Consider the following 15,027-nt stretch of genomic DNA (forward strand, 5'->3'; position numbering starts at 1 on the left):
TGACAACTTAGTGTGTTTTGCTTTGCATCTAGCGTACAAAGGCGTCTCGGAATCACTTACCAACCTGCTGAATTTCATTCCATCTCTCTCATTCTGGGCTGGGTCCTCAACGTCACATAACATGTCTTGCAGTAGATCGTGATCCACATCAACCATTTCACCGCCCAATGGAGAAGGTATAAACATGTCATGCTCATTTTCATCTTCCTGATTATGCGCACCACTTCTGTCTGCTGCTGCTCCACTTCCTGATTCTTGCTCTCCATGCTTCACCCAACATGTATAGCCCTCCATGAATCCTCGTTGTATCAGATGACCGTGTACGTTCTCTCCGCTATCAAACATATTCTCGTTCTTGCAATCTGCACATGGACAACACATGTAATCACTGTTTCTTCTTATCCGATCCTCCTCCGCGGCGTTCATAAAATTTATTACGCCCTTTCGGTACTCCGTAGAATGACGTTTCAAATTTTTGGCATACATCCAACTTCGATCAATTGCTACCAAAAAAAAACAAATTAGAGGCACATATTATAAGATCAGTATTGCAAAAGTAAGACGTGATGAAATTGCTCAATTAATGATTTATATTACTCACTTGATTGATCCATTTTGATCACTTTTGGGAATTTAATTTCTATTTTCCTTGGAAAAAGGACAAAAAATCGCCCCCTACAACCTCCCACCAAAATAGTGAACAGTGGGATACAATTACACTAGGTGGTGGGGGGTATTTATACTGTGCAACAAATATCTGTAACGGCCCTAAAATAATCAACCGTGACGGGCATACAAGTAATCTCTATCGGGCCTTAATAAAAGGCCGTCAAAAAAGAGTGTCATCTGTGACGGGCAATAAACTTATCTCAATCGGGCCTCTAGTTGGAGCCCGTCACAGATGGCTTCTTTTAGGGCCCGATTGAGATATGGAACCCTCATCTCAATCGGGCCTCAACTATAGCCCGTCACAGATAAGTGTCATCCGTGACGGGCTTTAGTATCGATCCGATATACCATGGCTGTGCGACCATATCTTAATCGGGCAAAACTTCGGCCCGATTGAGATTACTTCCTTGTGACGGCCCGCAAATTCCAGTCTTGTTATGGGCCGTCACAGATGGAAGGATCTGTACTAGTGAGTGCCAAAGTTTTTAAATCCAAAACTGTAGTCTAGCATTAATATCCACACTACAAGGAAATACAAGTGTTGCTTTATCGAAATCCGACCTTATATGCTAAAACTAATACCCAGATTACACAACCGACTTATATATTTAAATAGAAAACACCAAACATCCCATGTGCATATGATAATACAAATATATGCCCATACATGTACAAGAAAATAAAGAGACGTAGTAGCATCATGTATTTCCACATTTTACATGTGTTCAAAATGGTGTCTAAACAAGAATTGACTATACTTGATGTTGCAGCAACAATTTGAATATATTTGTGTGTATTAAATACATCTCTGCTGATACATGATGATCAGGCTAGTCTAGATCTGCCAGTCAACTACCTTCCCTATTACTAGATCTGCTAGTCTAGTAATAGCTCAAGGTGTATGCAGTTCTTAATTACCATATCCATATCTGAAAATAGGACATCCATGGCAGGGAATGTATTAGTGGTAGAAACTTAAAATTGGACCGGTGCAATGGCCGAGTAGGTAGGCATAAGCATATAGATAGTTATGCGGCATAGAGATTTGATTTCTATCCTTTTTTCCTAGTTTATTTAGTTTGAATTGCAATTATATCTCTAGATTTCCTTATATAGATGGGAATATAAGCGTAAAGGTAACCTAGCTTGTATTAGGGTAACAAAAAGTAGTATCAAAACGGGTCTTGTACAAACCTAGTTATGTCGAGCAGAGCCTCCAGGGGATGGATTCTAATTCTCGGGTGAACGTCCACTCGTTTCTTGCATGTTAATTAAATGACTATGAAAAATTTTAAAAAAAATTTACAAGATAGATTAATATGTAATATGTCACTTCACAAACATGCAAGTTCAAATTCGACTTCTAGAAGTTGTAACAAAAATAACAAATTAAACTCTAACTAGTATACGTATATTCACAGTCAAATTTGTTATTTTTGTTACAACTTGTAGAAGTCAAATTTGAACTTGCATGTTTGTAAAGTGATATATTACATATTAACCTATCATGTCAAATTTTTTGAAAAAAATTTCATAACCATAAACTCTAACTAGTATACGTATATTCACAGTTAAATTTGCTATTTTTGTTACAACTTGTCGAAGTCGAATTTGAACATGTTTGTGAAGTAATATATTACATATTAACCTATCATGTCAAATTTTTTGAAAAAAATTTCATAACCATTTAGATGACATGCAAGAAACGGGTGGACGTCCACCCGAGTGCTTAAAACAGTTTCCCCTCCAGCCATGCATGTCGAGCCTGCCCGACCAGAGAACATAGTCTATATTTTCCTTGTCCCAATCAGTTTTCCAGACATGCACTTGTAGGGATGTATACATGCAGTATGCAGGTTTAAATAGAGTTAACTCAATGACTTGTTGACATAGTCTTGACATCGTTGCATAGTAACGAATCTTTAAATAGAAGATATCTTTTGCAAACACACTATAACCGAAACCAGAAGCAGCATCAACACAAAGAGCGGTCGAAGGGGTCAGATATCGACAAATCATGGGTGTGCCTAATACTAACGAATCTACACCAAGAGGTTTTTTTAAATGTAAATTGAGCATCTTGAGAAGCCTTATTTTCCAATTGAAGTCTCCTGTGTTGATTAGCCAACCATTTCTGATTGCAATTGGGAAGGCTACCGAGCTCCATTTGTCTTAGCACTTTTGCGTTCAAAACAAAGAACTTGACAAGGTCAACATCTGGCCACTTGCCTCCGTAATTTCTTACCACCACTTTTTTGAGATGGAGCTCGATGCATTCTATTGGATGTAGCAGGTCACTCATACCTCCGCGCATTTTTAATAACCTTATCTGGGCGAGACTGTAAATATGAAGAAGAAACCATTTTAAAGTGGTTGCTAATAGGTTATTCCCAACCCATGATATTATTCATAGTTTCCATAAACTCTACATCATCAAGAAACTAGTAATAGACACTACTCTTCCAATGCAAACACCATTATTCCATACTTCAATTTAATGCTACTTATCTCACATGATGTCTTGGATATTGTGTACAAAGCATGTCTATGCAAGACATGGTTTTCTTCTCTTTCCTCATTTATTCACTTGTCACATCATTTTTCATCCTAGGTGGTAGCTTATTGAATGCTATGGACACTATCCTAGTCATTGGGTTAGGAATGGCCTAACTACAATAGTTGGCAATGCAATAATTGGGAAGGTTATAATCAATCTAGTGTAAAATCAAAGGTGTTTTTGATTATTATTCTGTGATGAACAATTGGCATTGGAGATTATTGGTTTTGTTATTTGGAATTTATTCACGAAGTGGTTTTGGAGATGATTGGATTTCACAGGTGAATCTACAGGATACTGCTGTTATTTTATGTGGACCGGTCAGACCGGGCAGGTGTTGCCGGTCAGACCGGTGTGTATTGCGTGGTCAGACCGGCGCAGCCCACGGTCTGACCGGCCGACGCTGTGTCGGTTTCGGTTTTGGGTTGTTTATTTGGATATCCGTGATTGTTTCATGATTATGGCTTCTAGATGGATACTATACGTATGTAATACTGTTGTTTGCTACTAATGAGTCAAGTTGGAGATAGCTTGGTCTCGGAATATGGTTTCTTTGTTTATTTCATGTGTAGGTGACTCGATGCCTCGGGAGAGTATTTGTGGTGATGGACCGGGAGTCGGCTTGGGGATAAGACGACGTCTGTGGTGGTCAGAGATCATGCGGGATACTTAGGCTAGAGTTGATGCACGTGGTTAATGGAGATTCCATATGGCGTACGATGGAGTTATTGTGTGCGTATGGGATGCGGAGTCGAATTTGGAAGAAGTCCAAATTTGGTACGATTGGTTATGTAAAGTTTCTTTCTTGTACTAGAGGGTTTCCTAAGGTATTTAGGACTACTAGTATGAGTTTGGTTCGTGGCTTTAGGCTGCCTACCTCGGGTATAAATAGAGGGGGAGCGTGAGGCTTCCCGGTATCGCTTTTGTATCGCTTTTGAGAGCAATTGAGTTGAGTTTTGAGTTAGGGTTTCGAGTTTAGTCGAAATTTTTTAAGGAGTGTTGTTGGTGCACTTTGTAAACACAAAGAGAAGTAATAAAGTCGTCATCCACTTTAAGAGTTCTTCGATTTGTGTTTCATCGGGTTTCGGCGGTCTAACCGACATCTCACCGGCGGTTGGACCGACGGCAAGCGGCGGTCAGACTGGCGGGAGCACGGCGGTCAGACCGGCGGCAGCGACAGGCGCGGCAGGCAACATCGGCGGTCAAACCGACGGCATCCACACGGTCAGACCGGCAGATCAATCTCGGTCAGACCGATCTCCGTCGAATTTGAGGGTAACTTTTATATCCGCTAAAAGTTTTAGGTCTTTGGGGATACCAACCATTCACCCCCCCTTCTGGTTGGCTTAGTTATTGCTATTCGATCCTACATCTAGTGAGCGAAACAAAAAGGGAAATACTCACAGTGATATACAGCGTCTCCAAGCATGGGACACATTTGAGGAAATCAACAACTGCATCCAGATTAGGGCCATCAGAGACAAGAGCCAAAACCTTCACTGTTGGCATTGAGCTTGGCATGTTGACAGCAGTCGTTTTCTGGCAAAAGAAGAAGAAGAAATAACAAGGCATAGATATCAAGAATAATAGCCAGCACATAGCAATGATGAATCGTCATTAACGAATTGGTTTGCTGCTACCGGAAAATATGTTGTTCCAAGGTGGAGTTCAGATATGCCATCAGAAATCCAACCCAATGCCTCCATTTTAGGCGCTGCAATCACCCGGATGGTCGCTGGACCATTATTCAGATAAGGTGTAAGCAATCTCTGGAGGCAAGGGGCATCCACGATGACCACCTCCTGCAACCTGCCATCATCTCGTGCATTCCAGGAATAACAGAGGCCCAAGCTCCTGAGAGTTTGGGAGGCGATGCGGAGGCGACGAACGCCGAAGCTCTTCCCCTCTAGCAGAAGGCTCTCCAATGCAGGGCAGCATGAGAGCGCGCCATGGATGGCGTCCTCGGAGATGCTGACGTCGGACAGCGTGATCTGCTTGAGGCGAGGGAAATGCGGCCGCGGTGCCATTCCGCTGGGGAAATCGCACCAACCGAGCTTGACCACGCGGAGGGTGGGCGCGAACCGCAGCGCGGGCAGCGGCAGCGGGTGCGGCTGCGCCACGCCGTCGAGGGCGGTGAGGGCGCCGGAGCGGAGCCAGCCGTCAGCCATGGCGTACCGGTCGCGGACGGAGAAGCGGCGGCCGGGGCCAGGGTGGTCGGCGAGGATCTTGGAGACGACGGCGGCGCGATCCTCTTCCTGGGTGGAAGCCGGTCGTCCGCCACGAGGTTGAGGGGCGCGGTGCGCCAGAGGCGGCGCCACCGGTGGGAGACGGCCTGCGTGCGGGCGGCGTCCTTGGTGGGGAGGAGGGAGATGATCTCCCCGAGGATGGCGTCGGGAAGGAGGCCGATGAGGTCGGGGCCCTGCTGACCCCGTAATCGAGCGGACCTACGCAACTTGGGTGCCGGCGCCACAGGTTCCATCGCCGGCGGCAAGCGGCGCGGCCGGAGAGGCCAGAGCGGCGGAGGGGTTTAGGTAGGGTTTAGGGAATGGGGATCGCCGGAATTTGTTCAGGCTTACCGTGCAGCCCCGGCGAGCAGAGACCCAATCTGATTCAGTTGACACCGCCTGCGCTGGCCCATCCGGTCCGTCACTGATTCTACCTACCTCGGAATAAGTTCATTTTAGATCCTTCAGTTTGTCGTCGAGTCTGAAATTCGTTCCCAAACCATAATACCAACAATGACATGTCCCTCAACTAAATCACAAGTGGTTTGATGACGGTTTCAGCTGATGTGACATCTATATTGTGTTGACATGGCTCTTAAAATTAGAAAAAATAGTAGGATCCATATGTCATTGAATGCTCGAATTTATATTTTTTTATGTTAACAGAACGCTCACTGACATGTGCATATCACTATTTTTTATGCCTTAAAATGCTACATGAATACTATGTTGGCGTCATGTCAACCGAAACCATCGTTCAAACCGTATTTGGACCTTATTGCACTGTTTTTGAGAGTCGAGGGATGCATCATATCTGGTTTGCGGTTTAGGGATGAATTTTAGAGTCAACAACAAACTAGCATTATACCTCTGTTCTTTCCGCTTGCGGTCGGTCGGTCACACAGCTCGTGCAGGGCATCAGCATCAACACAGTGCTTGTAGTAGTATAGCTGTTGACAAAGATATGGTGTTCTTTGTGCAATTCTGAAAAAAGAGGAGTGGTGACAATGTGGTACAATAATGCCATGTGAGAATATTTGCAAACAAGCATTTGTTAGCTACGATATGAATTGTGGGGGAAGTATAGGTGGTGCGGCGGTGGATTTATTGGTGTACCACTTTATCTATTAGGGTTTAAATTCCAGTGTTACGCACGTATAAGTGGATTTTCAATAGAATTTTACTAAGATTAGAGATGTGTCACTAGTTTCCATCTCTAGAACATATGCTATGGGAGTGTATTTGTGGGTTGTGAATATAGTTAGGGACACATTCGTGGATATGTGACTATGGTGTTGCGTGTGTAGTGGTATATGCACGTGTGTCTGCTATCTAATAAAAAAATATAATGCAAAATTTATGACCTCATAAACCGTGTTTTTTTTAAAAAAAAACATCTATAAATGAATCTATTAAATTTTCATCCTAAATCCATTTTTCATTTTTTTATAATAGTTTATTCATTCTTTTATCAGCTCGAATTCATCTAATCGGCTATTCAGCCATTCAACATAAATAAAGAGCACACAGAAAGTTGAGAATTCGAGATACAAGTAGGGGAGTGAATTCTAGACTCTCGAGAGGATATCTGCCCACTGCTGCTCACGAGCTCCCTTTTGCTCGTCGTTGCTTGTGCAGCGTGCGCTCCTTTCCAATCGCCGCTACTCGCAAAGCTCCTCCACCCGCTGCCAATAGCCGTCGCGGCTCGCCTCCTTTCATCTTCGGTCATGTGCTCCTCCGCTTGCCAGTCGTCTCTCCCTCAACCGTTGGTCACCGCCTTCAAGCACGTCACCGGGAACGGATGAAGATGCAAACATAGTCCATCCCACGTACCAAAGAAAGAATTAGGATCGACCCATCCCACGAACCAAATGGATAAATGGAATCATCCACCTAGTCTCAAAATTAAGGAGTATTGAATTTGTATACATATTCGTGGCAGCAAAAAAAAAAGCGTGATGAGCAAGTATCTATGGCAACACTAGTTCCATGAAACAAAACAAATTTCCTTTTACAGGGCATAGCGTTCATATTCATATAGAGGACAAGCAGAGAACGTGAAGAGATACGTAGCTGGAGTTGTATGCAGACGAATACAATACAGTACTTTGTGCTGAAAAGGTAACTGTATTTTGCCTGATGTTATGTTATGTTATGACTGCACTACTGTATTTGAAACACCAACCTAATCAAACCCGAATTTTTTATTTATAATAAATAATAGTTTTTGAATTAAATAATTAGTAAATCAATGCTCCTGTTTTGAAAAATAATCCCTCCATCTATTTTTGATAGTCATATTTCATCTTGGCACACAGACCAAGGATAAGTAATTCTACTTATCATCCATTTAAACATGCTACTAGCTATTCATTGTAAACAAACGATTCATTAATATTTATATTTCCCGATGCCTATGTAGCCAATCTTATGTGGAAGAATGGAGAGTCACGTATTAAATCCAAGAAAGTCATTAAGATGATAGGTTGTTGGATTGAAATATGCCTATAAAAATAATTTTTTTAATTTTAAAATATACCTATCAAAAATAGATGGAGGGAGTAAGACCGACGCTGACGCAAACAGCATCCAGCTGTGGACACCCTTCCGATCAGCGTCCAGCTCTGGACGCTGTTCGAGGCCAAGTCCACCTTCCTAGTGCGGCCCAGTGCCCAGCGCCCACACACTGACTGACACACGTCGTAACTTTGCGTAGCGCTGGCCAATGCCGGAACTTCCACACAGCCTTCGCCCTAGCCGATCGCAGGCACGACGTTGTGAGTGTTGAAAGCCTCGGCTCTTCCATTCGCTTTGCCCTCGACGCCATCATCCTGGGAGTGGCTTAGCCCTCGCCATCGCTACCATGTCGGCCTCTGTTGTGATAAATCTGATCGACATTACATATATAGCAAAGCTGCTCCCTTGCGAAAGAGAAGACGAATCAGGAGTTGAGGACATTAATCATCGTCGGATGTTCATCATCGAAGGAGCATATATGTCAGTATACTATAATCTGAAAGGCAGACACCGAGCCAGCTACTAGTATATTTGTTCGACGAATGTTCAACACACCTGAATGTAAATATGTATTGTGCTAGGAAATACTACTAATGTAATAACATGCTTGCATAAATTAAAAGTAATCGAGTTTCTCTGCTATTGTGCAAATCTCACGAGTGAATCAAACTATACTAATCAATCTGTCTTGGACTCTTGGTGGTCTCGTAGAGGATGGCGGCAGCTAAAACGAAAGTCAAGGCAGACTGGTGGTTTCCCTTTCCCCGGATCCCGGGTGGACAATCGAACGGCAGCGCGTGCAGCCTCTGGGCATCGAGACAGACTCACAGACGTCGTCCTCGCGTCCCGGGCATGTTGGTGAACAGACGACGCCCAGGGTGAGGTGGATGGCGGCGATGTCTCCCGATCGAGCGTCGTCTGCGCCTTGATCGTTACGCAGTTTCAGTATATTGGAACGGCCCATGCAGTAACTAGCCTAGACGCCGTTTTGCAAAGCGTCCACAACTGGACGCTGTTCGTCTCAGTGTCCACATCTGGACGCAACTATAAACAGCGTCCATCCTATTTTTCCTAATTCTCACTTACCAATTACTAATTATTTAATTTGCAAACTATTAATTATTACAAATAAAAAATTCGGCAATCAAACCAGAAGAGTAATACTTCTAAAACAAATAGTTTAAGTTATAACAAGGGATTTATTTTTTATTTAGATAATGATACTAGAGTTGGAGAACTCAACAACATTAGTCAATACTGGAAAAAGTGTTTTTCCAGGTGGGCCAAACACCATTTCGCAGGCGGGCAAGCGGTCCGCCTGTAACTCAACGACGGTAAAAATAGTTGAATTTTGCAGGCGTGTAACTGATCCGCCTGCGAAAATAGCTTCCAGCGCTAAAAAAATGGGCAGCCACCGCCGTTTCCGGCAGTAGCTTCCAGTTCCCACCCATTGCTCATCCAATCCAGTGAATCCAAACTCAACAGAGAAGCAACAGAGAAGTTCATCCAAAATTCAGTTTCACACGCGCCAGCCATATTTCAGTTTCACAAGAATCAATTCAAGCAAAGAAAGCAAACAAAATCACATGTAAAATCATACCTAAAATCACTTTATACATATAGCTCATCCATCTTCATCGGCAAAAACTCCCACATCACCAGGAGGGAGGGAGGGGCACAACGCGGCACGCCGCCGCCGGGAAGGAGGGAGGGGCCGGGAGCCGTCGTCCGCCGCCGCTGCCTCACGGTCGCGCCATGCTGTCGCCGCCACACGATCACACCCCACCGTCGTCCGCACCACCGGCCATCGCCCTTCCCCCGCTCCCCAGCGGCCAGATCTCGGAGAGAGGGGCCGGGAGCCGCCGCCGTCGCCATATCTGATGAGAGAGGGAGGGGAGCTCCGCCGGCTACCGCCCTCCCCCCATCCCCCTCCGGCCAGATCTGGGAGGGAGGGGCCGGGAGCCGCCGGCCACCGTTCCCGCCAGATCTGGGAGGGAGGGGCTTGGAGCTACACCGCCTCAACCCTCCTCGCCGCTGCCGCCCTCCGCCGCCATCGCCCGCCGTTGCCACCGCCACCACCGCCGCCGAGAGCACACGTTGCCACCGCCACCTTCGGCCGGCGGCCGGGTTGAGGAGGAGAGGTGAGGGGAGGGGAGAGGACGGTGAGAGAAGTGTTGAGGGAGAGAGAGAAATGAGTGGTGGGAAGGGGTGGGAGGAGGAGATAAGGATATGCATTTTTTTTGGTAGGTACAATTTTTGCAGGCGGACCACTTAAGTGATCCGCCTGCGAAAATGATTTTTGCAGGCGCAGCTTAAGTGGTCCGCTTGCGAAAATAGATTTTCGCAGACGGACAGTGAACTTCACCACGATTTATATTTTTGTAGGCGGTCATTTGGTTCCAAAGGTCATGTCCGCCTGCGCCGCCTGCGAAAAAAATACCCCCACATCAGAAAAAATGCTTTTTCTAGTAGTGAGTTTGAAAAACACGAAGAAAAAGAATTAGCGATTTTTCGCAAAACATACTGCACTGCACGGTTTAAAGAACATAAAAGATATTGTTTCCATCGAACTACTGAAGGCAGTCGTACACCATGGTACCATTTTTTCACAAAAGTAACTAAGAGCCTGTTTGGGGGAGCTTCTAGCAGCTGCAGCTTCTCCTAGAATCTTCAGTTGCTAGAAGCTCTCCCAAACAATCCAGCTTTTTACCCAAATTCGGAGAATCAGTAGTTGTAGAATCTGAAAAATGAACTAGAAGACAGAAGATTCTCACCAGCTAGCTTCTCAGCAGCTGCTTCTCAGAATCTTAAGCTCCCCAAACTAGCCCTAGGAAGTTGGTATTACTAGTCATATTGCAAGGATGTTGTTCAGTCATATTACATGAAAATTGTTTTAAAAGCTAGAAGGAAAAATTAGTGCTGCCTTTTCTAACTCCGAAACTGTATACTAACACTAATTCCCATACTACAACTTAGTTGTCACTTGTCAAATATCAAACACCCATTGTGCAGGCGATCATACAAATACATCACAACACAGATTGCAAGAAAGTAGTGCCATGTTTTCCTCATTCTAGAAAGCCTTAAAATGGTGTCTAAACAAGGATGGATTAAACTACAGGTTTACCTTCTCCAAGCATCTAAGGTATTTTGACCTTCTGTAAGCATCAAATCAAAATAATATAAATACATCAATAACCATTTATTTGATCTTATGCTTATTAATCAGTTCAGACACGAAATCAGGTTGGTAATCTGTAAAACCGAAAAGCATCCATGAATGACATTAACACTAGAATAATTCAAATATATTTGTGTGCATTAAGTACATCTGAAAATGATGGTCAAGCTACTCTATATCCGCCAAACTATTTTCCACATACAGCTTAATGGTACATATGGTTTTAATTTATTTCAGTAGACGAAAAGTAACGAACAATGCAAGGGTGGTAATAATATAAACATGAGAAAATAGGACTTCCATAGTCAGGGAATGTATTAGTTGTAGAAACATACCAGGTTGAAGCTTTAAATATAGGTAAGTCGATAATTTGATAACATGCAAACACAGTCCGACATTAAATATTTGCAAAGAAACTTTAAGATACAAATAAGAGCAGGTACAAAATATGCTAGTATTTGAACAGGATATAAGACATCTGCAAGCACATCATAACTGGAAGAAGAATCGACACGAAGAGCATAGACATGAAGAGAAATCAAAAGGATCAGACATTGACAATTCATGTGTATGCCTGTTCCTAGTCAACTCATTCCTAGTCCTAGAGGTAGTTTTAAATGTAAATTGAGCAACTTGAGAAGCCTTATTTTCCAATGAAAGGCGCCTGTGTTGATTATCCTGCCATTTCAGATTGCGATTGCTAGGGCTACAGAAATCCATTTCTCTTAGCACTTTTGCATTCAGAACAAAGAACTTGGCAAAGTCAACATCTGGCCTCTTGCCTTCATAATATCTTATCACCACTTTTCTGAGATGGAGCTCCATGCATTCTATTGGATGTAGTGGGTCATAGCTCCTTATATTCTTGATAACCTTATGTGGGCGAGACTGTAAAAGGAAAGAAGAGACCATCGCAAAACAGTTGCTAACCGGTTGGCACTTGGCAATGTAATACTTGACAAAATTATAATCAATCTAGTGAAAGAAACCAAAATGGAAATACTCACTACAACATACAGCCTCTCCAAGCAGGGGAAGCATTTGAGGAAGTCAACAACTACATCCAGATTAGGGCCATTTGAATCAAGAACCAAAACCTTCACCGTTCGAATCGAGGTTGTCAGGTTGACAGCAATCATTTTCTGCAGGAGAAAAACAAGGCATATCAAGATAATAGCCACCATCCATACAGCATTGAAGAATTGTCATTGATGAAGCCTTTTACTACCTGAAAAAATGTTGTTCCAAGGTGGAGTTGAGATATGCCATCAGAGAGCACACCTAGTACCTCCAGTTTAGGCGCCGCGATCACCCGAATGGTCGCCGGACCATGATTGGGATAAAGTGGCATCAGCCTCTCGAGGCATGGAGCGTCCTCGATGACCACCTCCTGGAAGTTGGCATCACGATATCCTTCCCAAGAAGAAGCAGAGAAGCCTAAGCTCCTGAGAAATGGGGAGTTGATGCGAAGGCGACGAATGCCGAAATTCCCCACCAGCAAAAGGTTCTCCAATGCAGAGCAGCGTGAGAGCAAGCCATGGAGGGTGTCCTCCGAGATGGTGACGCGGTACAGCGTGAGCCGCGCCAGGCGTGGGAAATGCAGCGCCGGTGCCATTCCGTTGGGGAAATGGCATGTGCGGAGTTCGACGACGCGGAGGGTGGGAGCGAACCGCAGCGCGGACGGCGGCAGCGGGTAGAGCGCCTCCTCGTCCTCGATGTCGTAGCTGAAGTCGAGCTCCTGGAGGTCGGCGAGGGCGGGGGAGCGGAGCCATCCGTCCAGCTTGGCGTACCGGTCGCGGAGGCGGAAGAAGGGGAGGGACAAGCGGCGAGCGGGGCCAGGGTGGGAGGCGAGGATCCTGGAGACGAACATGGTGCGCTTGCGCTCCTGGGTGGAAAGCGAGTCGACGTCGAGGTTGAGGGGCGTGGAGCGCCAGAGCGGGCGCCACCGGCGGGAGACGGCCTGCGTGCGGGCGGCGTCCTTGGTGGGGAGGAGGGAGATGATCTCACCGAGGATGGCTTCGGGGAGGCAGCTGATGTGGTCGAGGCCGTCACTACCCAGCGATCCCTTGCCCGTGGACCGACCAAACCTCCGCTTCTTGGCTGCCGCCGCCGCCGCCTCCATCGCCGGCGGCGAGCGAGAAGGGATTTTGGGGTGTGGGGAATGGGGAACGACACGGAGAGCATTTTGGGGTTTTGAAAATTTGTAGAGGGTGTGGGGTTTGGTGGATCTGCTGCCGTTGCAGAGATATGGACGGCTCTGATTGATCGCATTTAATTTTGGTGTAGTTATCGTGGCGAAAAGAATGGGAGGGAAAATCAAGCGTGAATGGAAATGGAATTGAAGTTCGCGCGCGCCAAAATTAAAGCTTCTGCCGACCAACAACCAGTTTATCGTCGAGGAGATTGTCCTGCTAAAATGCCCAAGATGCAAAAAATTCAAATGAAATGATTCACTTTTGCCCTGGCTCATGTCCATTACTGTTCGTATTTCTCACCAAACCTCAAATGAAATGATATCTCCCGTTATAGCTCTGGATCATGTTGATTAAACAGCAAGCTCAGAAAGAACTATGCTGACAAGAAAGGATTGAAATTTTCATGAAAATATTAATCTCAATGCATAGGAAACTCTAAAAGCAGAGAAATTACAGTGGCACTTATCTAACTCCGCAAAACAAAAATCTATATCTATAATAATTTGGAACTTTCTAGTAACTCTCATGTTAATCAGTAAAATCTATAATAATTGAGAACTTTCTATTAACTTTCACGTTAATCAGAAAAATCTAACTTTATATTGATTTTATCCTCATAACCATTACTGGAGAAACGGTTTTTACTCCTAGTTTACAACTATTTCTGCTCCCAATTGTATCAACTAGGATGAGCAAATCGGGACTAAAATTTGAGATCTTTAGTCTAGATTGAGAGAACCGGTACTAAAGTTGTATAGCAAAAGAAAAATATGTGTAATGTGAACTCAAGATCTCTCACCTCAGCCCTCACACACGTAACCATCGCACCTACTACACACATCTAATTTGAATAGAGATGCCGGGACTAAAACTTGAGATCTTTAGTCCCGGTTGAGAAAACTGGTACTAAAGTTGTATAGCAAATGAAAAATATGTGTAATGTGAACTCAAGATCTCTCACCTTAGCCCTTACACACGTAACCATTGCACCTAGTACACACATCTAATTTGAATAGAGATGCTTTCCTTTTGAACTAACCCTGGAGGCATCTTTACCAATTAGTAACACCAATCAAGGCTAAAAATATCTTTACTTCGGGTTGGTGTTATGAATTGGGACTAAAAATTCTTCTTTTTTAGTTCGGATTGGTGTTACCAACCGGGACTAAAATTTCTTCTTTTTTTCAGTCCGGGTTGGTGTTACCAATCGGGACTAAATATTAATTTTTAGTCTTGATTGGTAACACTAACCAGATTAAAAATGTTTTGAGGGACTTGGAGCATTTTTAGTGCCGGTTCTTAATCCAGCAGCGACAATTGTGATTTTGGATACCACGGGAAAAGATCAGATCTCCATTAGTGTACCATACATCACGTAAATAATTTATCTAATAGATCTATTTACATCATGGGTCAGTTAAAGCCCGTTCGATCTCCTTATGGATCTGGGCCAGGGTTTCGCAAACCGCCGGGGCCAGGGTTACCGCGTGGTAACCGTGACAAACCGTACAAAATTCATCAAAAATTCAAATTATTTTTTAAATTTATTTGAATTTAAGAAGGTTACTGCGGTATTTCATTACCGTACCCCGCGGTAAACCCGGTAACCGCGGTAACCGCGTGGTTACTGGCGATATGGTGAACCCTGGATCTGGTGGGCCACCGTATCTCTCATCTAGAAGG

At 44.3% G+C, this 15,027-nt stretch overlaps 1 protein-coding gene and 1 pseudogene across 2 annotated transcripts; both read right to left on the reverse strand.

Moving 5' to 3' along the window:
- Nucleotides 1–2,620: 2,620 nt before the first annotated feature.
- Nucleotides 2,621–5,919, reverse strand: LOC127779295 (F-box/FBD/LRR-repeat protein At4g00160-like; annotated as a pseudogene).
- A 3,690-nt stretch (nt 5,920–9,609) lies between these two features.
- On the reverse strand, nt 9,610–13,419 carry LOC127779290 (F-box/LRR-repeat protein 13-like). Of its 2 annotated transcripts, none has more exons than XM_052306021.1 (3): nt 12,378–13,419; nt 12,157–12,291; nt 9,610–10,393 (listed from the first exon to the last, which is right to left on the reverse strand). In XM_052306021.1, exons 1-3 carry the CDS (start codon nt 13,269–13,271, stop codon nt 10,358–10,360), a joined length of 1,065 nt encoding a protein of 354 aa, XP_052161981.1. In that variant the 5' UTR covers nt 13,272–13,419; the 3' UTR covers nt 9,610–10,357. The 2 variants fall into 2 exon arrangements, with proteins under 2 accessions (XP_052161981.1, XP_052161980.1); XM_052306020.1 differs by lacking the exon at nt 9,610–10,393 and adding an exon at nt 10,807–12,037.
- Between the last annotated feature and the right edge of the window lie 1,608 nt (nt 13,420–15,027).

This window comes from Oryza glaberrima, chromosome 7 (genome assembly GCF_000147395.1).
Source record: "Oryza glaberrima chromosome 7, OglaRS2, whole genome shotgun sequence".
NCBI classification, from domain to species: domain Eukaryota; kingdom Viridiplantae; phylum Streptophyta; class Magnoliopsida; order Poales; family Poaceae; genus Oryza; species Oryza glaberrima.